General features: G+C 47.4%; 1 protein-coding gene across 2 annotated transcripts in view; it reads left to right on the top strand.

Annotated features, from left to right (window-relative positions):
• Positions 1 to 26,695, top strand: part of NCKIPSD (NCK interacting protein with SH3 domain) — a 48,934-nt gene that overhangs the window by 15,546 nt on the left and 6,693 nt on the right. For both annotated transcript variants that reach the window (XM_051627989.1, XM_051627990.1), the window contains 8 exons: positions 2,903 to 3,015; positions 3,666 to 3,867; positions 7,969 to 8,056; positions 10,055 to 10,683; positions 17,491 to 17,661; positions 18,871 to 18,957; positions 20,390 to 20,528; positions 25,691 to 25,771. In XM_051627989.1, the coding sequence (XP_051483949.1) occupies positions 2,903 to 3,015; positions 3,666 to 3,867; positions 7,969 to 8,056; positions 10,055 to 10,683; positions 17,491 to 17,661; positions 18,871 to 18,957; positions 20,390 to 20,528; positions 25,691 to 25,771 (1,510 nt within the window). The remainder of the gene's footprint in view (positions 1 to 2,902; positions 3,016 to 3,665; positions 3,868 to 7,968; positions 8,057 to 10,054; positions 10,684 to 17,490; positions 17,662 to 18,870; positions 18,958 to 20,389; positions 20,529 to 25,690; positions 25,772 to 26,695) is intronic.

The raw sequence follows: 26,695 nt of genomic DNA, 5'->3' as shown, positions 1-26,695 counted from the left end.
TAGGCCGTGGAGCCATGCGTTGCCAGGATTGCCTGTGAGATGGTGGGGATGTGCTGCCTGGCCATGCTGCTTGAGATTTCTGCCTGCAAGCATTCTCAGGAGCAGGTGCTGGATCTCCTGCCAGCCCTGTGGAGTGGCTGGTCTCCCTAAACTGTGTAGGGAGAATGCCAAGGCATGTGCATTATCCTGAATTACTGGAAGCAGGTAATCCCTTGAGTCCTAGGGAGAAGGAGATTGTAGGTCAGACATTGGCAGACCTGCCTTTTGCCCCCACAAACAAGTAAGTATACAGTGCAACTTCTTTCTAACTGGACTGGGCTTTTTTGTTCATCCTCTTAAAACACGGCAATGCCATTTTGGTTAACCCAGGGAGTGTGCAGATTCCTTCTAATCACATGATTTGTCCAGGATACTGATTTTTATTTTTTAAGTCTATTGACTTAAAGTGAGAGCAGAAATAATTGACTGACTACAGTGCAGCAGACCCCCAGTGCTGGCTGTCCTACAAACCCTGAATGTGCAGCAGACCCAGCCCCCTGAGCGGCTCAGCTCAGCAAGAGAGAAAGAAGGTGATTTACGAGCAGCATCAACAATGTCATAAAGTGTAAGTGGCAAGTTAATGCTGCTTTTTTATTCCAACCCTTTTGACAGGGACCTGTTAATAGTGGGTTGGGGAGTGGAAACAAAGGCAGGAGCACAGCAGCTAAAAGCCGGTTGTCACAGCTCTGCTGCATTAGTGCAAAAATGCTGTGTTCTATCAGAAAAGAAGCACCCTCTCCATAACAAATGGCATCACACAGTGAGTAGCAGCTCCAGCCTGCAGATTCCTGTGGACAATGTCAACAGGCCTTCTGAGAGAGAGCAGAGATGCTGAGCCATTCAGTAGGTTTCAGCACTTTGTACCATGATCTTCCCTGGGAAGACTGGACTGAGAAAGGTGGAAATCCATGTGGGTGAAAGCCTGGCAGGGTAGGGAGGTGGAGAGGAGGCAGCATGGAGCAGTGCATCTCATGGAGGGGATGGTGGAACTAAAAGTGGGGATGGAGGGGTGTGCCAGGATGAGTGTCTGGAGTCTGTAGCAGGAATTGTGTTGAATTTTGAGGTGGGATTTGGGCAGGTGGGCTGTGTGGAGGGCAGGGGTCTCAGCTCTTGAAGCAGCATGGGCACTCCTCTGGGTACAGCAGTGCTGCAGACTTCTCCCTTCCCCAGAGAAAACATGCAGCTTGCTGTAATTTTATCTTCTCAGAAAGCAAGATGTGTTCTCTGAAATAACTAGGTTTTCCTCCAGAGCTCCTTTAAAGATGTTCAAATGAGCTTAGATCTGAAGTTAGGGGTGGTGAAATGCTCCCTAGGCCATATGGGGCTGCTTGGAGGCTTCATCCCTAAGTTGGGTTCTGAGTGGTTTTTTTCCTTGATCTGATACTTTAATGAATTTGGTATATGTATTTTGACATACGTGGTTTTATTTTTAAAACTTTCCCTAGTTGCTTTCTTCCCTATCTCTCTTGGGGTAACAAACCAACAAAAAAACCCCACACATCCGAAATTTTTCTTTTTCAAAGCTGAATATTGCAGACGGGGCCTCTCATCCCCACCTTGTTTGGAGGTTGCTTTCTTCCCTACACACAATCTGCAGTTGCTGTTAATTCACATTTGGTTTAGCAATTAATCAGGTTATAAATAATACATAGCATGTTATCAGGAAGCTGCATGCCAGTGCTATGGAGGCAGGCACTTTCGGCCTCAGTGGGGAGGGCTTGCCTTCTGCTGCTCTGCAGCCCCCTAAGGCCAATTAAGGTGCAGCCTTGATGAGATTCCAGCCGCTCCTTGGCTGGATAAATGGTTGCTCTGATGCAGGGAGGGGGCAAAGCAAGCAAAGCTGAAGGGGTTTTAGTGTTTAAGCAGCTGCAGTGAGCACTGGGGTCTGAGCTCTTCTCCCTGGTGTGCACATGCTGAGCTGCCGGTAGTGGTACTTGAACGGATGGTGCAGGCACCACCAGCACCTTGCAAAAGACCTGTGAGTCTGCTAGATCCAGGGTCAAGACTCTCTAACATCTACTTTGCCTTCAACCTTAGTCCTTTAAAGGTCTTTGCGGAAGGCATGTCAACTGCTGAAAAACAAAGCCTTGAAGAATATCCCAAGCCTGGGAACCTGCTTTTCCTTCCAGTGTCCCTTTTCCACAGCTTTCTCAGCCTCTTGTGTAAACCTGGAAATGATGTATTTGATATTTTTTGTTTTAAGGCTGGTGTTTATTTCAGCTACAGTAACGAGTGCTGAACTGGCTGGCAGGAAGAGTAAATGTTGCTATGACAGTTCGGGTGGAGATTTGGAAAAGCCACTTCAAGTTGCAAATCAAGTATAAAAAACATCAAGAAAAAAGCAAGCAAAAAATGCAAACCTAGAGCCAACAGACTCTGAAGGCCACCAGATTTTGAATAGGTCTAGAAGGTTCACAGCTGTGTATTTGCTCCATAGCAGGGCAGTGAGAGCAGAAATAATTGAGCTTGGGATAAGCTGGGCTTTGCAGTGGGAGCTCAAAAGGTCCCTACAGCAGGTTGAATATTAAAAGGTGCTGCTCGGCCTTGAAGCTCTGCCCTGGGTGTTCTTGTCATGATCACTGGAGTTTGGTGCTGGAAACAGTCGCTTTATTGTCCAACCATAAACCCTGAAAGGGCAGACTTGGTTTGAAGCACAGCTTTGAATAGGTTTTCTTTGGAGGATGGAGAGAAAGTGAGATGGTGTTGAGATGGGGTTCTTGGCTCTGGGAGCTGTCTGTTGGCAATTTGGCTCTTGCAGTGCCTGTGCTCTGGGTTTCCTGTTCTGCAGTCTCCTGCCAAAGCTCTGGTCCAAAAGAGCCACAGCTGAAGTGCTGCAGTAACATGTGGCATGTCTGTTCCTCAGGTGCTGGAGCAAGATGTGGTTCTCCAGTCTATTGACCGTGCCATTGAGGCTGTGCACAACGCAGCCATGAAGAATGGAGGAAAGTACAACCTGGAGCAGAGAGATGTCCTCCAGTAAGTACAATGGGTGTCTGAGAGAGCTGGCAGATGGAGGGTGGTCAGCATGTGATGCTTGTGTCTTTTCTCTTCTTGGGGGTCAGGTTGGATATCATTGATTTTGAGTCCCTGTGCTGTAAAGGAGAGAAAACTCTCAACTGCACTGTAGGGTTAGAGGAGAAATCCAAAACCTTTCTGGATGCATTTTCTCTTCTGTACCAGCCAGGAATGGTAGATGTGGTTGGCATGTGGCACAAGGTCCTTAATATGTTTTCAAATAATTGCTTGTGAGGAGAATTTCTGTTTTTCTCTGACACCTCAAACTGCACTGAGGCGTGCTGGTTTAATCTCAGTTGAACAGTGACTCTAAAGTGCAGGCAATTTCTGAAGCTTGCAATGCAATATGTGAGACTCCCCCTGAGGAAGTGGCATTTTTCTCCAGTGAAATGATGAATAAATCATGGGCTCTTGCAAAGCCTCTTCCTTCCTCCCCCAGAAGTGCTTCCTTAGTTGTTAATGAAACTGGGGTTGGTGTTCAGAGCAATGTAACCCATTCTGGTGTGTACAGCCCAAATGCAATGAATGGTTTCTATGTATCCTTCCAATGTAGGAGCGTGGTCCTCCCTTCCTTTAGCTGTTCTGTTCCTAGTGTTGTTATTCTGTTTCAGAAAACTGATCCATCACCGGAAGGAGACCGTGTCCCGCAAAGGTCACTCTCCCACCCCACAGGGGATGGTTATGACACAGTCCTCCAGCGACCACCACCTGGACGTGGCCCGGCAGCCCAACGGGGTGTGCCGGACGGGGTACGAGCGCCATCACAGTCTTCCAAACACAGAGTTTGAGGAGGACGATGAAGGTCCCTATCAGGTAACAGTGGCTGGACACTTTCTAGGTTCCTCCTTTGGTGGTAGGACATTGCTTGTCCTGTTTCATAAAATACTTTTACAGCTAAAGTCACAAACCAAGTGTTTGTGCTGCTTACTCAGGATTACTGCAATGTAAGTTGATGCTGTCTCTAAGAAGTCTGGAACAATTCCTCTGCTATTTACACTTGTGATGCTTTTTGGCATGCTTGAGGGTCCATGGCTTAACGGTGACATGTGAGATCTGTTCTGTATTGCGTGACTGTCTCTTGGTAACTTTCTAAAAGAGTTGCAAGCTCCCCAAAGAATACTTTGAAAAACAGTTTTGGTGGGAGCAGCAGAACTCTGAGTACTCAGCGCTGCTTTGTTTCCTTTTTGTTAAATCTGCTCAAGAGCTTTGATCCTTAAGCATTTTGTCTGCTGTGGCTGCCTATTTTTACTCTAAACATTAAAAAAAAAACCAGATCCTGCTTTGTCTGAATGTTGCTTGTCATGTTGAATTAATGGTAAATTGCAGGAAATATGATTTAGAGCCTATTTTTTTTTATCTCTGCACACAGTTCCAAGGTTACTATGCGGCAGCAATGAAGCTTCAAAGTAGCCCAGGACAGATGGAGCAGTTGTTGGGAATGAATGATGGAACTGATTACACTGTGCAGGTATAGCTGGATGTTAGGGCTAAAGGTGCCAAGCAAGGATGAGCGTGGAGATTTTTTTTTCCTCCTACAGCTGAACATGTGCACTGTAGTTTTTCTTCATCTCTCTGGAATAAGTGTTTGGAGGCAGTATTTATAAGGTACTGATACGCTGTCACTCCTAGCAGATGAGGCTTGTTTTACACTTGAAGAGCTGTGAGTCTGCAGAGATGAAAGGTAGCTCTGGCTCATGCAGAACATGGCAATCCCCATTTTTCTCTTTAGTATTTGTTTTCATTTCTGGGCAGCCAAACCAGCTCCATTCTCAAGCTTATGCTTTACAGACTAGGAGGATGGAGCACCTTACAGCCCATTCTTCATACTGGTTCTTTATATGGTCTGTTGTTTGGTTGCTTGCCAAAAAGGAGTAAGACAAATTCCTTGGCTGACAAAGAGCAGTTTCTGTCTGGGTGGCACTGTGGATGCAAAGGGCTTCCAGCTTTGCCCTGTGCTGAAAGGCCTCCTTGGGATTTTAGCAGCTCAGTTGAGGGATTTCCTGTGTGCTTTGAAAATATGAAACAGGAAGCAGCATTGCTTTCTTCTACTGGTTATGCAGCTGCCTAAGAGGAGACAATTGAAATCTAACCCTTCTCCCTAACTCCAGAGGTGCCAAGGTCTTGGGATGTGCTTTTCTCTGCTCAGGATTTTTGGGTGCAGTCAATGTTTGCATCTGAAAACTTCAGTAAAATGTCAGTGGCTTTGCTCGAAGGGCTGAACTGGCTAGAGTACTTGGTGATGACACCTGTGCTGAGCCTCTCTTCAGTTCCTCTGTAGTTAGCATGAGGTGGGAAGCTGGGGCAGTTACATACCAGCTTCCAAGTGAGGAGTGGTGGTCTCTGCCTGCCCACCTGGGAAGGGGATGAGACTGTTGTGATCAAGTCAGCTCTTGTCTCAAGCAGCACAGGGGGCAGAGCCTCTACTAGCAGCTCTTACAAAATGGAAAAGGAGAGGAAGAACACTAAAATCTGTGGATTTGGGGAAGTTCACAGCCCCCTTGTAGAGGCCTGGGGAAAGGGAGGCTCTCATGTGTAGGTGCCTCTCTCTGGACCCTTGGAAAGGTCCCTCCTCCCCTCCAGACAAGAGGGATCTGAGTTGCAAGGACTCTTGCATGGTCACCTTCTGCACAGCATCTGGAGAGAGGATGTTTTCTACCTTTTCTTCCCCTTCCCTTGGGGGTTTCAGAGTTGTACATGCTCCACTCGGCCCTATGCAGTGGCTGGGACATGGGATGTAGGGAGGGGATGGCCATTGGTTACCTCTCAACTCCTGACCGTGTGGCAGCTCACAGCTCAGGCAGGCACCAGCACGGGGAAATTTATCTGATGCTTCATGTCTAAATGAGGCTGGCAGGGCTCTGAGCTAACATTAGCTGTACATCTATTAATTTAAGCACTAGTCTGTAATAGCTGTGTTAAACTTCCATGGTAAATTTGGAAGGGCTAATGAAGCCATGGCAATACTCCAGTGACCCAGCCCTAGCTGTCTCCAAATAATGTCACGCTGCTGCTCTAAGCTCTCAGCCTGCCTATCTGCTAAATCCCACTGTTTCAGAAATGGTGGCTGTGCTGTGCCAAGCAGCTCCAACTCATGCTCTTCTCTGTGCTGCTCTGCAGAGAGAGGGCTGTGCTTCCAGCACAGCTGAGCTTCCCGGATTTGGGACCAGCCACGCAGTGCAGAGACCCCTCCTGATCTCTTTGGTATCTCAGCTGTGCAGTTGCTTTTTGGACAGGGACTGATCATTTTTGAAGCTGTATGCAAGGATCATATAGCATTTTACCCAGAGGACAATGTGGGATGGATTGACAAGAGCAGGAGAGCTCAGGCTGTGAGTCTGCAGCAGTATCTCATACTAATCCACCAGCTAAAGACACTTGTAAAATAGGTGACTTGTTATGTGACATAGCAAAAGGCTGGATGTATTAGATGTTGGATGGGATAAAGGGACTGAGAGATCCCTTTTTAAGTCTTTGTAAACTGTGCAAACTGCTGTGTCTTTGTGTCTCTGTTGTGCTCCAGACATCAGCTGTGAGCAACATACTGTTGGCTTTTAGTATCGAGTTTTGAAACATCTGAGGTGGCTCCTCAAAGTGTCTTACTTCCATGAGTAACCATTTCAGAGGAAGTTTCTACCCTTCCTGGATCCAGAGGAAAAAAAAATTAAATGTATGTTTTACATTCTACTTGTTCTGAGGTATGTAAGATAGAGACCTTCCAGGGCCTTGTCCCAGTTTGTCACTGCAGGGCCTGGCATTGCTCTGTGCAGTGTTACGGGGATATTCAGCACTGATAAGTCACAGGAAAACTTCTCTACCAGGGCTACAGAAATCTGAGAAACTGCCACTGCATGATGGTCTGGATGTCACTGTGGTAGGTAGATTCCAGCTGGGTTCAAACTGGGCTACCTGAGGCATTCAGACCATCACCTCCTTTCCCTTCCCTTGCTGCCTTAGGTGGTTTTGCAGCAGGCAGCAGCTGCAATTTCCCATAAAAGCAGAGGCATGTTTCAGGCAGCAGGCTCTGAATTGCAGAAGTCCTAAGAGACACTGAATCGAGTCTTCTGGCCTTGAGCAGTTGGGATGTGAAGATTAGAGTATTGATGGAATGTGCTCCCACCTAGCTTGGCTGCTGTTCAGCAGCATCCTGCTGATCAGAGGTTAATCCGGAGGTTACATGTCACCAGAGTAATTCTGGGGGAAGGCGATGTCAGTGATCACAGTGTTTGACAGGAAAAGGTGATTGTAGGAATCTGGGTCTGGGGGTTGAACACTGCTAGCTTGGCATTCCTAGCAGAGGAGAATTACAGGAGAAACCCCAGATGTGGAGAGTTAATGCAACTCCCTGGCAAAAGCTTTTCCCAGTGGGTCTTGCCATTGGTAGCATAGAATTGCACAGAGTCTAGCCCTGTTTTCTTCCTGCAAGAGTAGAAACAGCTCTGAGAGTATGGAAAAGGCATTTACATGTCTCCAGCCCTTGGCTTTGTCTTTCTGCAAGGGTATTTGTAGCTGATGTAATGGATCTCTCCAGAAGAGTCTCTAAATATGCACTCTGTTTGCAGCCTCTGTGGAGCTATTGAGAGTAATGTGGAGTCACGGTGCGTGTGTGGGATTGCATTTGGAATAAAGGAGGAGTAAATGCTTGACAGGTCTACACGACATGTGTGCTGTGTGCTGCTGAGCACAGCAATTAAACAAGGGCTGCTTTGCCTGTCACAGGGAGGGGTTGAAGCAGGCTTGAGTCCTGCTTTGTTCTTCTAGGAAGCCGCCTGTTAATATCTGCTCTCCTGAGAAAACTTCCCCAAATGATGAGAGACATGCAAGGACAAACCTACACACGCACGTGAGAGAGGTTTCATAACAGAGAATGTCTTTATTGTCAACCTCCTCTGATTGCTGTGAAACCTTCCCTTGTAGATCCCACCACAGCCCCGGCGTGCTGCTCCCGTCACCCCTCCGCCTCCAGAGAAACGCAGGAACGCGCAGATTGCTGCTCCCCTGAAAAGTAAGGACAAACTGCTTTCCAGATCCCAGGCACAAAATGGACACTGGCCAATATACCAGTCATGGTGCCTGGATGCTTCTGGTTTGTGCTTCCAAGAGCATCCTTATATAGCTCCTAAGTTCTGATAGGATTTATATCCCTTTGTAGTTATATATCTATAAATATCTATATCCTAAATGGCTGTAGGCTATAATGCTAGTGATCATGGGCTGAGGGCTCTTTCAAGCCCTGTCTGATCTTAGAGGGCCTGGGCAGCCTGATGCCTTTGGTTAGGTGTCAGGTACAGCGTCCTCCATTGCCAGTGGCCCTGGGTAATGAGGTCCAGGAAGAAAACTCTCTGCCTACTTACATGGCTAATCTGGCCAGCACACAATCTTGGTAATTTAAGATCCTTGTGGGTGTTTTAATCTCACATACATGATGGCCATCTCTCAGCAAGGCAGAGGGAGTTTTCCTTGGCAGTGCTGAGTACAGCAGTTGACCAGGGGGTAGCACCTTTGGGACGGACCCAAGTCTGTGTTTGGCTCCCAGTCTGTTGGGTACTTTCTTTGTACAGTGTTCAGATGGGATTTCCATAAAATTGGTGTCTGTAAGAAGCAGAGTAACATCAGGGACATGGCTGTGTGTGTGCCGCCCACAGGCAGGAGATCTGCTGATTGTGAGCACTTCAAAGCAGAGCAGGACCTATGGGGCTAAGGTCATGCCATTAGTGACACAGCCCATCTCAAGCCCGCTCAGGTCCCTTGTGAGGAAGAGGGCAGAGCTGTTAACTTGTGTTAATTGAACCTTGGGGCTGGCACCAGTGTACTTAGTGGTATGTAATGGTATTGAGTGGTTTTCCACTGTGATAGTGGGAATTCATAAAGGTCACTTTCCTTCAACTCATTATCTTGATTTAATGAAGCATGATGGGAGCTATGATTTGTGAATGTTCCTCTGTGAGAAGAACCCTTCCCTGTGGGAGGGAAGGGTCCTGTTTTTCTGCCTAGCTTATGCTTGCCTTGGAGTGGAGGGGTGGATGGAGCAATGGAGAGCTCCCAGAACCAATGGGGCAGGAAGGGATGGAGTTGCCTTCAGAGGTGCAGCAAAGATGTTTCACTTGTTTGTCCCACTGGTCCTTCCTTTGGTGTGGGGGAAACTGCGTTCCCTGAGAGCTTGGCATCCCATGGGGTGCACTCCACTTCCAGCACCAACACCAGGTGCTCTTATGAAGCTCTATATTAACGTAGCCTAGTGTTTGCCCAATTAATTAATAGTCAGGAAAGAACTTGGATATATTTTTGCCCCCTAGAAACAAACAGGTAAAGTTTACCAAAAATACATATTAGACAGTTTAAGGGAGAGAGAAATCTGAACAACTCTGAATATAGTAGATTTTTTTCCCTTGGAAGTCAAAACTAGAGGCAGGGGGAGAAACACACTAGAGCAGATAACGTGGAGGCTTGTTGAAGCAGGCTGCAGGGCTCATGATCAAATGTTGGAGGGTGCTGAAGGGGAGAGACTAGAGGTCTTGGCAGCCAAATGTTTCCTTCACCATGGGTGCTAACCAGGGTGTGCAGTCGGTGAGGTTTGTGCAAGAGGGAGGTGTGGGCTGGTGTGGGAAGCCTTCGGTGTCTTGCAATTCTCAGGCACCATCATTCAGACGTGGGGTCTTAGATCCTGAATGTGAGAAAGGCCCTTGGTGAGCCAGGAGGAAAAGACTTCTCTGTCTACTTAGTCCTGTCCCTCCTGCCTTTCCCCTGCATAAAACACTGAGCCCTTTGAAGGGTATTAATCTCAATAGAGTAGTTTTCCTCTTTCTAAAGAGGTGGTTGTGTGGGAATGCTCCAGAGAGAGCTGGTACAATTTTGCTTTGAGATAAGTGTGGCAGGAAGAGGAGTTAAACTGCTCTGGTCTCATGCACAATGAGCCTTTTAATGGCCTGTGCTGTAGCAATTAGGTTTTTTTCTTTTTTCCTTTGATGCTGTTGCTAAGGCATTTTTAATTGTTCCCTTTCAGACACTGTTGAAGTTATTCCTGGGTCAGCTTCTAGTGCCTCCTCTGTAAGCACAACATCCCTGGATACCTTGTACACAGCTTCTTCTGTGTCGGAGACGGCTCTCCCGACGGCCACCTCCAGCCCTGCCAACACCCCACCCCCTGTGCCCAGCCGCAGTGTCCACACCACCATCACACGTAACTTGGACACCGGCTCTGTCGCCCACTCCCGCTATGGGACTTCCCCAAAGGATGGGGCCAGCAAGTCTCCCCAGACCAAGAGGGCAGCCCCTGCACCACCAGCTGAAGGGGGGACCCAGAGGTCCCACACTGTGGATGGGGAGAAGACTTCTCAGGTGAAGAAAGCTGCCCCGGCACCCCCTGCAAGCCTGGATGCCTTCAGCTCCCTCTGCCTGGAGGATAAGAAGGCGGCTGCGGTGGAGCTGGTGCCAGCAGAACCTGGTGGCCTGGTGGCATCAGTGCCCAAGACAATAGGTGCTGAACTGATCGAGCTGGTGCGCAGGAACACCCACCTCAGCTACGAGCTGTCCCGCGTGGCCATCGGCGTGGTCATCGGCCACATCCAGACCTCTGTCCCTGCAACCAGCAGCATCATGGAGCAGATTCTCATCTCCGTGGTGGAGAGTAAGGTAACACACAGGGATGGGGGCTGCTGCAGACCACCTTGTAACATCAGGCAGACTGTGTTATGAGAAGTGCAGTGAGATCCTAAAAGAAAGGAGAGAGGTGCTAGATGGAGTAAATGTCTAGCCAAGGGAACCATGGATTTAAACCAGGTCCGAGTGCTGGTAGCAGGGAAGTGGAAGACAGGTGAGTTTATTCCCCAGATGAGTTGCAGATGTATGGCGTAACCTTGAGTTTGGAGCTGGAGGTGAGAGGTGAAACCAGCTGAGAGGGCCCATGGTGCTGGGAAGCACTGGTAGGCTGAGGTTGAGGTGTGGGTGCCTCAGATGAGACTGCAGTTTGGGGAGAGGGTAATGAGCTGGATGGCAGTGAGCTGAACCACATGAGCACATCGGGTGGGAGGTGGCAACCCTCCAGGTCCCAGGGACAGCACTAGTGACAAAATCACGGTGGAAATGGCTACAGTGGGACCTGAGACACTGAGCAAGCTCTGACCTGAGTTGTTGACCATCGATTGTGAAGGCTCACAGAGAACCATTGTGGCAGCATGGAGCTGGAGAAAGAAATGAATAGTGACTTGTAAAAGAGGTATTTTCTGTTATGACATTGACAAATAGAAGCTGAGGAAAATGGAGCCTTCACAATAAGGGCTTCTTTATAGAAACCTTTTATAAAAGAATGCATTGTATAGAATTGTTTTCTTCTGTAGTGCTGCACGTCCTCCTTGTAGATCCCACATGGTTATGCCTACTATAAATCTGCCCAGATTCTTGCCTCTTTTGATGATGGAGCACCCAAAACTTCTGTATCTCTGGCCTGGTCTTTCATCAAAGCAATGAAAACTAGCTTTCCACAGATGCATACCTCTTTATTATTCCATAGCACATTACTTAGCCCTGCTTTTTTGTGTTTGTATGTTTTTTAAGAAGCTACAGAAGAGCAGTTTTTCAGCCACTGGAGGAGGAGCATTATCTTGACTTTTTCTAAAGAAACCTGATGCCAAAGCGATTGTATATTCCTCTTTCTTCTGCTGCAGACATGCAAGGAAGGAAATAAAAGGCAGCTTCTTGCAGCAGTCATTGAAATGGCAAAGCACACCTGGGCAGCCCTCTGCTTTAGTTGGAGGGATAATAAATTTCAGCTCCCACTTGCTAAATACAGCCCCGAGGAGTACGTGTCATATAAACATCTAAGATTGGAATTCCATTGCTAATGGCAAGATTATAATGAACTGTTCAGAGGCATTTGAATATGGAAAATTAATGGCATTCAAATTTTAGATCAAACCATAATCTGGTTAACTGTCTGCACTGAACAGAGGGTCCTGTGAGCAATCATCAAGTCTCAGCTTGTGGCCATAACCCAATGGGTAATTGCTTTCTACTTCCGTAACAATATCATTGTCAGTGTGTGATCTAGATTCAGCAAAAAAATTTAGCTGTTTCAGGCAAATGTTCTGGCTCTGACTCACATGCTAAGAAGTTGAGTTTTCTGTTATTTGGACCTTGGACAAGATTTGAGTATTATTTTTATCTTTAATATCTGTTTTCGGTATACAGTAAGCTTAATTCCACAGAAATCATATAGTGCCAGGTTTCTGCCCTTCTCTGGACTCTCTCCAACAGATCTGTCTTTCCTGTGCTGAGGGCTCCACAGCTGACTTAAAAAGCTCTAGAGCAGACTTAAAAATGCTCAGTACTGTGTGGAGACACAGACATTCCTTTTCCTTCTCATCATAGCTATCTTGAGCTGTATGGCTTTTAGGAGAGCCTGGGTGGGCTTGCACAGTGCTCAGGTATAAATGTTGTGGTTGTGATGTGCATTTCACCTGAATGTCCCATGCAGAAGGTGTAGCTCTGCCAATGTGTAGGTGCCTGGTCCCAGATGAAGTGGTTCACCTGCCGTAGAAGACTCTTAACAGTTACAGGGGCAGTTGTGTAGTTGGGTGGCTGTACAGCCGTAGCTTCGCTAACATAGTTTAATTGTACAAATTATTATCGTTGATTTTGTGTTGTTCATTATACCAAATAGTTCACAGTCTCAGGGGGTTTTGTGTAGAATTGTTGCTGTGTTGTCAGTTCTAGGTCAAGAGCTTTTCTTGTTTAATTTGTAGCTTTCTGAAATCCCTCTACACCCCAATACACACAAATACGTGGTCAGCTCTTCTTTTGCATGTTTTTCAAGGTTTTTTTTCTTTGACTCCCTAAAACAGAGCAAGAGATCAGCTTTGATTTAAAGCTTTGGTCTGCTCATAGTAGGTATCATACCTGCTTCAACCTTTTGTATCACATCCTTTAATTAGTTTTAGCCTTTCTATTCCTATTCCTGTCTTAATTTGAAGTCACTGGTTTACAAAATCAATTCCAGAATCCATTACCTTGCTCCTATCCCCAGTGCCTTCTGAAGGCTGAATTGCAGTGGCACTTCGCTCTTATTTACCTTGCTGCTCCTCCAGCTTGGAGTCTGCCCAGGCACCTGTTTCCAAGAGAACAAAGAACTCTTCTGCTGGGACAGCATCATGCTCCTGCTTTTAGAAAGGTAACATTTGGCTATGCTGGGGGAACAGCAAAGACAAGGAAGGTGCCGAGGTGCTCACACCGTAGGACAGATGCTTCGGAGGTACCATAATACTTGGGGAAGCCTGATCTGCAGGAGCACATGTGCTGAGGAGGCTTCCCCACTGAGGATTTGGCCCAGCCTTAGAAATGGCCCCTTTTCTTGCTCTTGAGCCAGTTCCTGAGGAGTGGCATGGTAACTGTGCAAGATGCACAAAGGGAAATGAAACCTCTTTTTAAAGGCATTGCTGCAGTGACTGTCTAAACTGGAGCTGGCTTTTGTGGGAACTCATTTGAAATTTGGATGTAACTGAAGATAATATATATGCTGCCTGATTTTCAAGCATCTAGAGAATCACTCAGATTATTATGTATTGGTGGTTTGTGATTGCCTTCAGCTCTGCTGAATTATCTCCCATCCAAGAGGAGGGGGTGGTACCATAGACCTCTTATCTTGGGAGGCCAGTTTGAGGATTTATTAAACTGAGTGTGAGGCAAACAAAATTGCCTAATATACAAGCTCGCTACACCTTGAGAGTGAGCGCTTAGAAATCACTTAGCTGCTTTTATTAAATTAGCATTGCTGTGTTGCACTTGTGATTCAGACCCATCTCTGGTTGCCTTAGTTTAAGCTTAAAAACTGCTCACAGAGGCGTGTAATTCAGTTTGGTCTTAGAGATCAGCCCAGGCTGCTGGATGGGGTTGAACAGTTCTTGAATGTGTTGGAGATGGAGGAACAAGTTAGGAAGTTGTTGTGGGAGCTGACTTATTTCTGGAGAGGGTTTCCCTTGCAGTGCTGGGCTGTGACCTGCTCCCAGCTGCCCACCAGCAGCGCCTGGTGGCCGCCTGTTGTCCCCAACCTCGTGTCTAACATAGCCAAACTCCCTCTGCTTCCCCTGAATCTACATGGGCTGCCCCTGGCATGCAGTTCTCATTCGTTCTTCGATTTGTCTTTGCTTAAAGGAGAAATGCTTTTCACAAGACACAAGTGCTGCTCTGGGGCTCAGCTGCAGGAGCTTTGTCCCTCTGCTTGCCTGCTACAATGTGAAGGTCAGCAGGGAGAGGGTTTTCAAGGCTGACTCCTCTGGCTGGGCTGTCAGCACCCCTAGCAGGGCTCCTCCTTAGTGACATACTGTAACAAAAGTGTATCTGGAGGGTGGGAGGATTGCATTAATGCTAAGGCAAGTCCTTTGCTTGCTGATAGCTAGAAGAGCCTTTATGAAGGTCTGTGGCAGAGCCTTCACACACAGCCATCTCACTTCAGCTGTAGAAGGGCCACACACATTCAGAGAGAGCTGAGAACATCTGTGGAGAAAATGTGCAGTGGGTTGCAGGGGGCTGGAACACCTGAAAAGCAGAGGTTGCAGAGACCTGACTGAAAGCCAAGTGCTTCTCTCTCTGTGTGACAGTCCACATGTCTGCACAACAGAGCTGGTCTTCCCAGTGACAGGGCTGTGTCCCAGGGGTACCCAGCTGGGAGCAGACCTGCTGCTGCCAAATGATTGCCTGTGAAAGGCCTGCCATGCAGAGCTTGTCTGGGCTGAAGTCGGGCATCTCTGCTGCCCCACGATTCATCTGGTTTAGCAGCTGCTGAGAGCCTGGCAGGCTGTGTATGTCAAGAGCAGTGTTAGCTGCCTGTTTTTTATAGCTGGTGTTGTAGTGGGATTGGTTTGCTGCCCAGAGGAGGTGGGAATTCCCAGAGTAGATAGATCCCTGAAATGTGTATAAAAAGCTGCTATATGGTTTATATGTCCAGAGAATGGTTTATGTGTTTATATGTCCAGAGGAGAGCCACAAAAATGATCCGAGGGCTGGAGCACCTCTCTTATGAGGACAGGCTGAGGGAGTTGGGGTTGTTCAGTCTGAAAAAGAGAGGGCTCTGGGGGCACCTCATACTGGCCTTCCAGTACCTGAAGGGGGCCTACAGGAAAGCTGGGGAGGGTCTTTTTACAGGGGCTTGCATTGAGAGAGCACAAGGGGTAATGGTTTTAAGCTGAAAGAAGAAGAGATTTAGGTTAGAGATCAGGTGTAAATTCTTCAGTGTAAGGGTGGTGAGGCACTGGAACAGGCTGCTGAGAGATGCTGTGGGGGCTCCATCCTGGAGGTGTTCAAGGGCAGGTTGGATGGGGCTTGGAGCAACATGGTCTACTGGAAGGTGTCCCTGCCCATGCAGGGGAGTTGGAACTCAATGATCTTTAAGGTCCCTTCCAACTCCAAAAATTCTGTGATTAACCAAGGCAGATCTGGGCTCATCTGGAGGGAAACTTCTGTTAGGTGTGTATATCTATGGCACTGGTGATCCACTACACTTGCTGATGTGGTGGTGAGGAGGGAGGGAGACAGGGAAGGAGGTGAGGAAAAAAATGGGAGGAAGAGCTCGACAGGATGGCATCTGGGTTTTCATGGCAGACATGACCACCTCTGATGGTGTGGGTGTGATGAGGTTCTGAAAATGGTTTTGGGCTGCTCTGGAGGAACAAAGTCCCTGCAGAAGTTTGTTCTGCTGGGCTGGGAAGAGGGAGCTATTGGAAACAGCAAGATAATGCAGAGTGGCCTTGTTAGAAATACCAAAAGCTCCTCCTGTTTATGAGCTCTCCAGCAGATTCCTGGAAATGATGAGATGATGAGGTTGCAGGTTGGAGTAGCTGCCAAGATATTTAATAAGCAGAGACCTGACCCTGGTGGTGGGAGGGCTGAGAATGGTGCTGAGAGTGCATTGAGACAGTGTGTGGTGTAGCTACAGTGATTGGATTGAAGAGCTTGTTAATGGATTGATCTCATCCAAGTCCATTAGAAGCTTGATGCTCAATGGAGTTGTAAGGGCTGCAGATGAAGGATTGGAGGAAGCAGATTAGTGATAAGAGGCTGAAGAGAGTGATCATTAAAATGAGTACTCCTTAAAATGCTCATCCAGAAAGATGCCCCAGCAGTGGACTGCAGTAAGACCAGCCCTGCTCTGCTCAGGTGAGGAAGATGTGTAAGGTAAATAAATGGAGAACCCTCTCCTGGGCAGCTGGGACAGACAAGGACAGGCAAGTGGCACTGCACTGTTGTAGGTCCTCCCACAGAGAGGAGGAGATGCAAGACCAAGCGAGTCTCTTAACATTTTTGCTTGTGATAAAATACTGTTCAGTGGGAGATTCTCTTGGTGTTTGTGCTCAGAACCTGAAAGCTGCTGTCCTCGCTCAGCTAGTTGCCTGGTTTTCTCCAGCCACCCACAGCTTCCCAAAATTTTAGAGAGTTTACAAAGGCTGGTGTTAAACCAGTATGCTCCTTCCTTTGTTACCTGCCTGACAAAAATTAGGTAGTGGGTGGTGGCAACAAGGATAATTTTTATTATATAATTGAAGCACTGAATTGAAGTACTAATTAGCTGACACCTCAAATACCCCAAAGCAAATTACTAGCAATTCTGTCTGTAATAAAGCAGGTGAGAAGTTACTATTAAACCTGGAGTGGTTTTCCAGAAAGGGCTGGAGGGTGGAAGGTGTGCAGGAAGGGTGCTGCTCCTGCCCTTGACAGTCTCCTGTACTGGTGGTGTGGGTGTGCAGCTGTGTGTGTCACCACTGACACAGAATGTGGGCTGGTCTCTGTACAAAACCCTTCTGCTCTGCTTGTCAAGGTCTGTTGTAAAAGTTTGCTGCCTCTGGCTGTACAGCCAGCCTGTTGGAAGGAGCTGTGCAGGACTAAGTCTTCTCCAGGTTTCCAGAATACACAGTACAGTAGCAGGATGTCCTGGCTGGTAGCAATAAAGGCCTTTTCACACTGAATGATGGTGACTTGTCACTGCATGCTGCTAGACAGCAGGTTGTGGAGTCTCCATCTCTGGAGATACTCAAAACCCACCTGGATGCAGCCCTGTGTAAAGTGTTCTAGGTTATCCTACTTCAGTTGGAGAGTTGGACTAGATGATCTCTAGAGGTCCCTTCCAACTCTTAACAGCTCTGTGATACTGTGACAGCTAATGCTCCAGAAGGACAGTGGCAGCTTTGATTTAAAGACTTTTTGACTGTGCACCAGTTCTGACACCTATTTTGATTCATTCTCTGCATTAGCCATGCAAGGAAAGGAGGTGGGTAGAGGGCCCAAAAGTATGAGAGCTGAAATAACATGTCTTCAACTTGCTGCGTTATGGCTGCTAGCTCTTGACTGAATGAGGTCAACTGCCAGTCCTGAGACCAAGATTAGAGGAAACAAGCACTCAAACAACAGCCAGCTGTCAGGACCCCACTAACCAGCAGTTTTGCTGTCGTGCAGAATCTGAGTGCGGGGCTGCCCTCGGGACAGATCTGCCATGATGAGCAGAGGCTGGAGGTGATCTTTGCAGACCTGGCCAGGCACAAGGACGATGCTCAGCAGCGCAGCTGGGCACTCTACGAGGATGAGAACGTCATCTGCTGCTACCTGGAGGAGCTGCTTCGCATCCTGGTGAGTAAATTTCTCTCTTTATAGGCAGAACAGACAGTCCCAGGGAAGTTCCTTTTTTCTGACTTCCCTCGCCCTCGTGTTGCCATTGGATCTGCTCTTTTGGAGGGCACAGGATTCTTCTGCATCCCTTACAGTCAATGTGAAATCCTGCCCTCTTGTGTGGGGTCTGCAGTGCTCCTGATTTGCTTTCCACTCCACCTTACAGAGCTGTTCTGAAAAGTTATAGAACTTTTCTTCATGACACACATGTGGTATTTACCTATCACAGGAGACTGTAAACCCTCACCTCCAAAACTGAAAACTGTCATCCTGCAGCAAACCCAGAAGTTTTTTGAGATTGTTGTTGCACTCCTAGGCCCATAGAAAATGTTTTCCATTTAAAACATTCACTGTGGCTGGGAACTACCTGTGGGGAGAGGCCCATTAAATGCACAGAAGGCTCTTTGGTTGTCTTGGCAGTGAAATTCAAAGCGATTTTTGTGAGCAAGCATAAAATGTCTTTACCACATCTATGCATACAGGAGAGACACATCCCCATAGTGAGCAGCAGTGAGAAGTACTGTACCAGTGCTGTCACTAGCACATGCTGTCCCATACGTATACAGGGAGTGTGATGATGTGGGAGCACTGTGACACTGTCACTCAGCACAGTGACATGGTCTGGGTTAGCAGTGCTGGTTTTGCTCTGGCACCCGTTTCGTATTCCTCTCCAGCTCTGACATAAGCAGAACAGGTATTTTTTTTCAAAATAAATGCCAGTGTCTGTGTCACTCAAAATATACCCTGCCACCTTGCTGTGGGCCTGCAGGGCAAGGCAGAGGGGGCTTTTGTGTAACCATTTTCCATAATCTAGGGGTGAGAGGAGATGTACAATTCTTCTCAGGGTGGGAACAGCACTGGAGCTGCTGTGTGCAACTACATGATGCACTCATCAAGCTGCTGCTCTAGTCATGGGCTTTTTAGCTGTTACAGCCCAAGACATGCCATCTGTTGGAGGTGTTTCTCAATAATTCACTCTGATGCAGCATCTGCTGGGTAGCAGTTCTTGAGCTGTGCATTCAGTGTGTGCTCTGCATATAGTTTTTGTGTGAGGTGGTTGGGCTGGGGCTATTGAGATCTGAAAGCCTTTGTCCTCCCTCAAGGTCCCTGCAGCAGGTACCTTGCTGCTTTGATGTGCCACTGGGCTGACCTGTTCATTCCTGCTTCCAGACAGATGCAGACCCAGAAGTTTGCAAGAAAATGTGCAAGAAGAATGAGTTTGAATCTGTCCTGTCCCTTGTGGCATATTATCAGATGGTAAGGTGGCAGAAGGCATCACATCTCTTCTTTTTGAGGTTTTCATGAAGATGTAAAAGAGCAGGATTGCGATGAGGAATGTATGTGTGATGTTTCCACTGGATAGGGCAGTTCTGTGGACCAGATGGAGTTGCCACACAGACCTTTGGCATGCTGGCTAATGTCAGTGCTATCATGCAAGCTGTATGGAAGAGCAGAGGGTGCTGTAGACATGGAAGCAGTAGCTAGCACTGGGAAGGGTAAAGCTTGCTGCTTTTATTAGCTCCATTGAGGGACAGAATCAGCATCACTCATGTCTAGGGAAAGGATTTATGAGGATGCCTTGGGAAAGCTGTCAGGCTGTGACTGCTCCTCTTTTAATTGATTAGTGCATTAGTAAATAGCTTTGCTTAGGAAGTAGGTTGTGAGTAGAAGCCCTGGGAGTGAGGAAGGAAATCTGTATTTGGAGGAAGAAATGGAAGTTTTGCCTTCAGTGCCTGTGCAGAGTTGCTTTGCCCCTCTCCTTCCTGGAACTTGCTGTTATAGGGAGTTGGAAACTTGTCTCCATCTTGTCCCTAAATCCCCAGCTGCAGCACATCAGGCCTTGTGGCATTTAGCTTTTATCTGTTACTTGTCTGTTTGAAACCAGTGCTCCGCACTGAGTGCAGTAGCACATGTGAGAGCAGTGGGAAGGCAGGGTTAATGGAGCTGGGTGACTGTGACTGCCTTCTCTTCTCTGACCAGCATTTTGAGGAAATCTGGCCAGGTGGAGAGCAACTGGATCTCCTGTCCTGGCTGCTCATGCCCAGTGCCAGGGCTTGGCTCTCTCCTGCTCTCTGAACCCTGGGGTTGTTGGCTGAGGCTGCAGTATGAAGGTCACCCCAGCAGCATTGCTCCTCATGGGAGCTGCAGGTTGAGTGTTGTCTTTACTTGGGTCCCTGCATGTCCCAAAAGTGTCTGGTTATACCCTCTGCTCCCACCACAAGCCCAAGAGCTTCACAATGGAAGCAGCTGTTCCCATCCTGTTTGTTAACCACCACATTCTGAAGAGGGTTTGCAAATGTTGTGTGGTCAGGAAACACCTTCAGAGCTCTGTTAGCAGAGCCTCAGTGTGCTGAGAGAATCCTGGCTACCTTGCAAGTGGAATCTCTGTTTGCTGGGCATGGCTATAGGTTGGTGATCTGTATCATATTAAGTGGGGCATTTCAGGTCTGAGCTCTGGGTGCTATCCTATCTAGCAGCCTGCTGACAGCCTCTAGCCAGCTCAGTTGTGATCGTTATCATAAAAGGACTCCTGCACTTGTTATTAAAAGCTAGTAGAGCTTCTGGGTTCACTGTGACCCTGGGAGGGTCTGTAGCTTCCCAACAGTGGGAACTTCTAGCCAGTTATGACTCCGCCTTAGAGCAAGCCCTCATCTGGGACATGACTTGATCTAACAAGCTGTTTTGGCAGGAGCACAGGGTGCCGTTACGGCTGCTGCTGTTGAAGTGCTTTGGAGCCATGTGCAACTTGGATGCTGCAGTCATCTCAACACTGGTCAACTCTGTGCTGCCCATGGAGCTGGCCCGGGACATGCAGACTCACACACAAGGTGAGCCAGGGCTGCTCTGCCCAGGTCCCCAGGAATGTGACTTCCCATTAGACAGTGACAGCAGCACTGGTGGCCCATCACTGCCTGACTGCTCTATGTGCCCAGTGCTCTGGGGAGAAGGGTGTCTGTATTTAAAGTGATTCAGGGTTTTACAGCTGTTAAGTGGAGAATGTACAGGAGGGGAGGTTTTGGTCCAATGATGCAAGGCCCTCTAGCTCTTCAGTGTGCCATTAGTGATATGCATCACTTCTTGTAGATGTCTTAAAACACATTTTGAGCTGTTCCAATTTGTTTCATAATGTTGACAGATGATGCCTGTAGATCTCAAGATCTCTTCAACTTCTTATAGGCAGTTTCCACACCAGGTCTTTGTATTGTTTGTTGCTGGTGAATGAGATGTGTGCTGGTTCAAGGAAAGGACCTTCTCCCCACCACTGAACCAAGGGAGATGGTAGTGCTGTTAACAAAATTGTGGCGCTCTGCAGGATAGTGCCACAGCCCTGCTTTCCCCAGCTCTTTGCTTTCCATACCCCAGCTTTGCGCTCATGTTCCTTCTGCTTCATGCTCCTGCTCCCTCTTGTTAGGATGACCTGTCCCTGATAGTAACAGGAATGACCTTTCTTCCCTTTGAGCTCAACGTGCTCAAAAGCTTGGTGGTAGTGGTGTGGTCAGATTCTGCTAGTATTGTTCTCCAGAGCTCATGGTTAGCCCAGTGTCCTGTGTCTTCCAGCAGCCAAGAGCAGATGCTGAGGAAGAACCCAACAACAAGGTGAACATGTAGTAATGCACCCCTGATGTTACCTTCAGCTGCCTCTGGCCCTGGGCAGTCACAACTTTGCTTCCCATTTTGAAGTCAACCAGTAGGCCACCAGTGCTGGCTACACCAGCATGTTCTACATTTTCTCTTAAAGGGATGTTGGAAATCCATTGGTTTGTGCTAAACATAGTCATCATTTAAAGTAGCCATTGAGTGACCAGGTGGATCAAATCTCAATTTTTGGAGCCCCATATTTGGAGCCTTGCTGCCCTGATTGCTTGTTGGTTTGCTGTGAGTGTCATGGGGCTGTGGAGAAGCTTAGTGATGAAATTGAGGAGGAAATGACAAGTCTGTGCAGAATAGGGACTGTCACATCCATTTCATGTGAGCCAAGTAAATGTCCAAGACAACAACTTTGGATGGACCTAATAGATGTCCAAGTCCCCAGCATCCCACCACAGCCTGTGCCAACTCAACTGTGGAGGACAGGACTAACAGGGCTAATCTGGTGTCTGCAAAGGTGTGTGAGATGTGAAGATTTAGCCTGTTGCAGAAGGCTTTGTGCTCCCCTTTGCTTAAAGGCTTTGAAGTGCAGACATTTCAAAGGTGGAGAATGCCTGAAAAATAGTGTTTCAGCTCAGAGCAGGGCACTGGTGATGTAGGGAGGGGCTGAAATCATTATGCCTTTGTTGGCTACGCTTTCTCTTTATGTTACTGGTGCTTATCAGTTCCATGCAGTGAACCTATCACACTGTTAGTGTTTCATCTGGCTATGCATGAGAAGCCTTTTCTCTAGGCTGAGGTTTCACTGCCCAAGCAGCAAATAACGTTTGGTTATGAGGCTCTGACTGTGTGACATTACTCCTGATTTTGTACTGCCAAAAATAACATTTATTGTGCATCCATCACTAATTCATAAAGATTGCTTTCTGGTGAGTGTTTTCTGCACCACGCTCAAACTGGCTTCAGTCTCCTGCTCTAGAGGCATCAAGTTCCAACTTAGGTGACTTAAGCCCACCTTTGCTGATCACCATGTAGCACTTGTGGTTGGAGCAGCCTTTATCCCATCAGGTGTTAGCTCTGCTTTGGAGACCTAGAAAGCGTTGCAGTGGAGGTGGGTGAAAAGTGGCTCTGCTGCATCCTCTGAACTGGCAGCCTGCAGCTTTGCAGTGTCCTTTCTCTCCCTGGCTTCGTCTCAAGGCGAGGGTATTTTCCCCTCCTTGCTCTAATAAATAGATGGCACAGAGAAGGGTGAAAATCTGCTTTTCCTTTGCTGACAGATTGCTTTTGGGTTACAGAAGCCTCCCAAATCCATGTCCTGATCCCGTGCTGTCTTCCTTCTGCTAAGCTTATGGCAGGCGCTTGCACAAATGTCGTCTGTGTAGCATCCAGTCCCCTCGGTCTTTGTGGCGGGGCTGCAGAGCAGTAACCATTCTTGACCCAAATGTGTCTGTCCTTCAGAGGTGTTTTGGGGCATTAGTAGTTCTCTCCTGCCATTCTGGTTCTGCCTGCCAGCAAATGCCAAGAGGTACCTTGCATGAAAACATGACCTTGGATCCTAGAATGACTTAAGCTTATTCTAGTATTAGAAACTGGGGAATAGTAGCTGATCTGTGACACACTGTGGAATATCTAATCCCTTCTGTGGATGGCAGGAGCCCGAGCAATTGGTGCCAGCACTAAGCAACTGGGGAACGTCGAGCTGGCTGCAGCAGCTCTGTGGGATCCCTCCTGGCTTGTTGCTGCAGAGCAGCAGAGGCAGAAGCTCAGTGCCTGGATGCTGGTGCCTTTGATGAGAAGACGCTTTACCCTGGGGCTGGTGCAGGCATCTTGGCTGCTGGCCAGTTCTTCTGCCAGATGCTTGGGTCTTGCTGCTTCTGGACAGCCACTTCCCTCCGCTGCAGCTGGTCTGTGCATCTATCAGTGTTAGAAGAGCTTATAATAAGCCACAGCGAGGCAGAATTAGCCGGAACAATTCCAAAGAAAACTGAGAGGGATAATCCACTCTGTAATGGTGACTTTCTCCCTGGTTGTGACTCGGTGTACATGCAAGTCAGCTGCTGGGCTCTTTTTATTTGAGTTGTAGACAGCTGTGTCTGTTTCCAGTGCCCAGATCTTGCACTGCTGTGTTTAAAGGTTGGAAGCAAAGTCTTGAAGGCCTCTGAGAAATTATTTTCATATATAACAGCAGCTTACTTACCAGTACCTCAGCAAGCTTCGGAAGTGCAGGCTGGTGAGCAAACAGCTACATCTCTCCTGCCTTGCCTGGCCACTTGAGTGGTGCTTATCACTCTGTCACCAGCAGAGTCCTTCTGCTTCAGGAGAGTTGTATTAATGTTATTTACACTGGTGCTGCTCTGGAAGGAAAATAAGCTGTGCTTTGTCTGGCAATTACTCTATTCTTCAGTGTGGTCAGTCTTGAATGAATCTGGCTGCAGCCAAGACACTCTAAAACCTTGTAGAATTTGGGCTGAGCAAGTCCAGCAGGTTAATTTGGATTTTCCTTGAGTTCAGCTTTCTGAGTGGTTTCAGCCTCCTTTGATTTGGTGCCCTTAGGCAAACCCAATAAGATTAGCCACCTAGTAGTGGAGTCTGCTGTCAACTGAGATGAATGGACATCAGTTCATGGCAGATGGGCCAAGGATGTGTAAAACTACCTTCCCCACTCCCAACTCTAATTAATCTCTTCCTCCATATTTGCTACAACCACATGTTTCTCACTGGCTTCTGGTTCTCAGACCATTATTTCATTGCTCCTGGTGTGATAAGAGAAAACGTTTTGGTCACAAAAGCCTTACTAGGAACATGATAACAGCATGTCCCTATGTCTACCTACTGCAGTATCCTGCCTCTGATACCCAACTCCTGAAGTTGTGGAGGAAAGAATAAGGAAATCTTGTTGTGAACAGCTTGTCAGATTCTGGCTTCTTATATAAGTATGAATTGTATTGAAGTCAATGAATATCCTCACTTTTTGTTTACCAAGAGGACACGGCAATTTCCAGCTTTCCTTTGTTGCCACATGGTCTAGAGTGTTCTCATACAAACTCTTAATCTTGTTAATGCTGTAGTATCTCTGGTTAAGCCCCAAATGCTCTATTCTAAGCAAAATATTTGCTGTTTGAACAGGCATCTTGTGGAGTTCTGACCAAGTCTTGCTCCTTGTTTATGGAGGCTTTGCTCACAGAGTTGACCTTCCAGGGTCACAAGGGTGGAATTAATCTCCAGTGTTTTTCCCCCCATGCTAACAGTAAATCTGAGAGCTGCCAAGTGTTGCAAGTCCTTTGACCAAGCCCAGGAGTATCTGGTGACAGTGAAGGCATCAACCCATGCAGTAAAACCACACTGCTGGGTGCAGATGCTTAAAGATGGGTTGATTTGTGCATAGAGAAGTGAAATGTCTTAAGAGGGTAGGAGGAGGCACTAGAACCAGCACTTATTGTCCAGGTAAGCAGTACTGCTGGGAGGAGCATCATACATTGAAGGGACTTTCTCCTCTAATGAAAAGTACTTTGGGTCAGTTTTTTATAAATGCCCCCTCAGTTTTCTTTTAAGTGTCCCCAGGCTCTTTCTGATAAATGCAGCTGAACTTTATTTAACCACTATGTGTGGTAACCTACTCCATAAGAATAATACTCCTTTTTCTATAGTCTTTGGCCTTGCTCAACTAGACAGAGGCTACATTTTATTATGACACAGATCCTATTCCATGACTTTTTTTTCTTCTGCAAATAATCTACTGAGGTGTATTTATTAATTAAAATTCAGGAAAGGCACTGGCTGTGGTTCTGTGGAGTGTTCACATATAGCTGCTGCCAGCAAAAATTGTGTTGGACTAGCACGCTGTGGGAAGTATTAATGCTGGAGACATGTATGGCCTGGGAGGTGGGCAGATGCACAGCCTGAGTCATGAGCAGTGATCTGGTCTCCTCAGGGACCTCTTGTACCTCCACGCAGAGCTGAGGTAGCAAAAGTAGAGCAGTGCAGAGACAGTAACGAGCAGCACAGCGGTCCGGGGGTGGTGTTGGTTGGAAGAGGCGGTATTTCAAGATGGCCAGATGGCTGCTTTTTCTGGGTTCAGTAATTACATAACTATGGGATGTGTCCTGGGACTGTGCAGGGGAGGCTTTTGATTATTCAGATCAAGTTTGCCCAGATCCTCTTAAGTGGAGGGGGAAAAAACACAACGAGAACTGTTGTGATTATTTTTAAATTGCTTTGGAAATGCATGGTGCAGGTGTCTTGTGTGCCTAAACAGGGGAGAAAACACCCTCATAGCTCAGTAAATACAGGATCGAGGAGCAGTCTAATCAGTGTTAAATGTCAGTATTAATTGTGTGACTTCCCAGCTGCAGCTGGGGAACAGTATTTTGCATCCTCTAACGGCAGGCCCTTTATCTTGCAGATCATCAGAAGATGTGCTACTCGGCACTGGTGCTGGCAATGATGTTCTCCATGGGGGAGCCTCTGCCATATCACCACTATGGTAAGAGCAGCTTGTGCTCATGGCTTGGTAGGACAGCAGACATGATGATAGGACATCTGGAGTGTGCTAGCAGGCACAGGGAAGGGACCTTTCCTGGTGGCAAAGGTGGGGACATCTAGGGGAAAGGCCAGCACAAGCAGGGTAACAGTAGGGTCTGCTCTTTATTGATAGAGCCTGGGTGCTGAAACACTGGGCTGAGATGGCAGATGTCCAGAGGGAGTTAGAGCAGTGGAGGACTGATGCCATGATGCAGAGGAGGTGGATTTGCCAGCACTGTGACCAAGCAGCATTTTGTTTAACCTCTGCCCTGTGTGAAAGCATCTTGCTTGTCCTGGAGACGTTCTGTCTGTTGATGAGGCTGAGAGCCCAGATCACTCCATAAACACCCACTAAAGCTGTCGGCTGCATAATGAGATCTCTTCCTGGTCTCCCTTCCAGTGCAATGGTGCAGCCCTGTGTATTTCAAGCTCTTAGGGAAGGCAGAGATTATTAAGGGCATTGCAGTCAACAGGGAAGTGCAAATGTGCCAGATCTGCCTGTTTTATCCTTTGTCCTTTCATTTCAGTCTTAGCCAGAAAGCACTGCCTGCCTGCTTTTTACCCTGGCCTGCTTGTGTTCCCCTTCATGGGAAACTCTGGGCTCAGTTTTCCTAGAAATGCAGTAGAGATGCTATAAGCATCTCCTCAGCAGCTTCACCTTAACATTCTGGTAAACACATAAAAGATTTAAGTCAGTGCAGTAGAGACTGTAGAATGAGCCTCCACACCTTCTGGTCTTCTCTCCTCGTGTAACCCTGGCAGTTATTTGCTGCAGGTTGTCTTATTTGCATGGGCTCCTGAGCTTTCCTAATAGCTAAATTGAAAAATGGGTTATTACTAGTGATCTGAATTACTGCTTTTTTTAAATAGATGGGTTAAACCAGTG

The sequence above is a fragment of the Apus apus genome, chromosome 9 (genome assembly GCF_020740795.1).
Source record: "Apus apus isolate bApuApu2 chromosome 9, bApuApu2.pri.cur, whole genome shotgun sequence".
NCBI classification, from domain to species: Eukaryota; Metazoa; Chordata; class Aves; order Apodiformes; family Apodidae; genus Apus; species Apus apus.
This window is presented reverse-complemented; position numbering and strand designations above follow the sequence as displayed.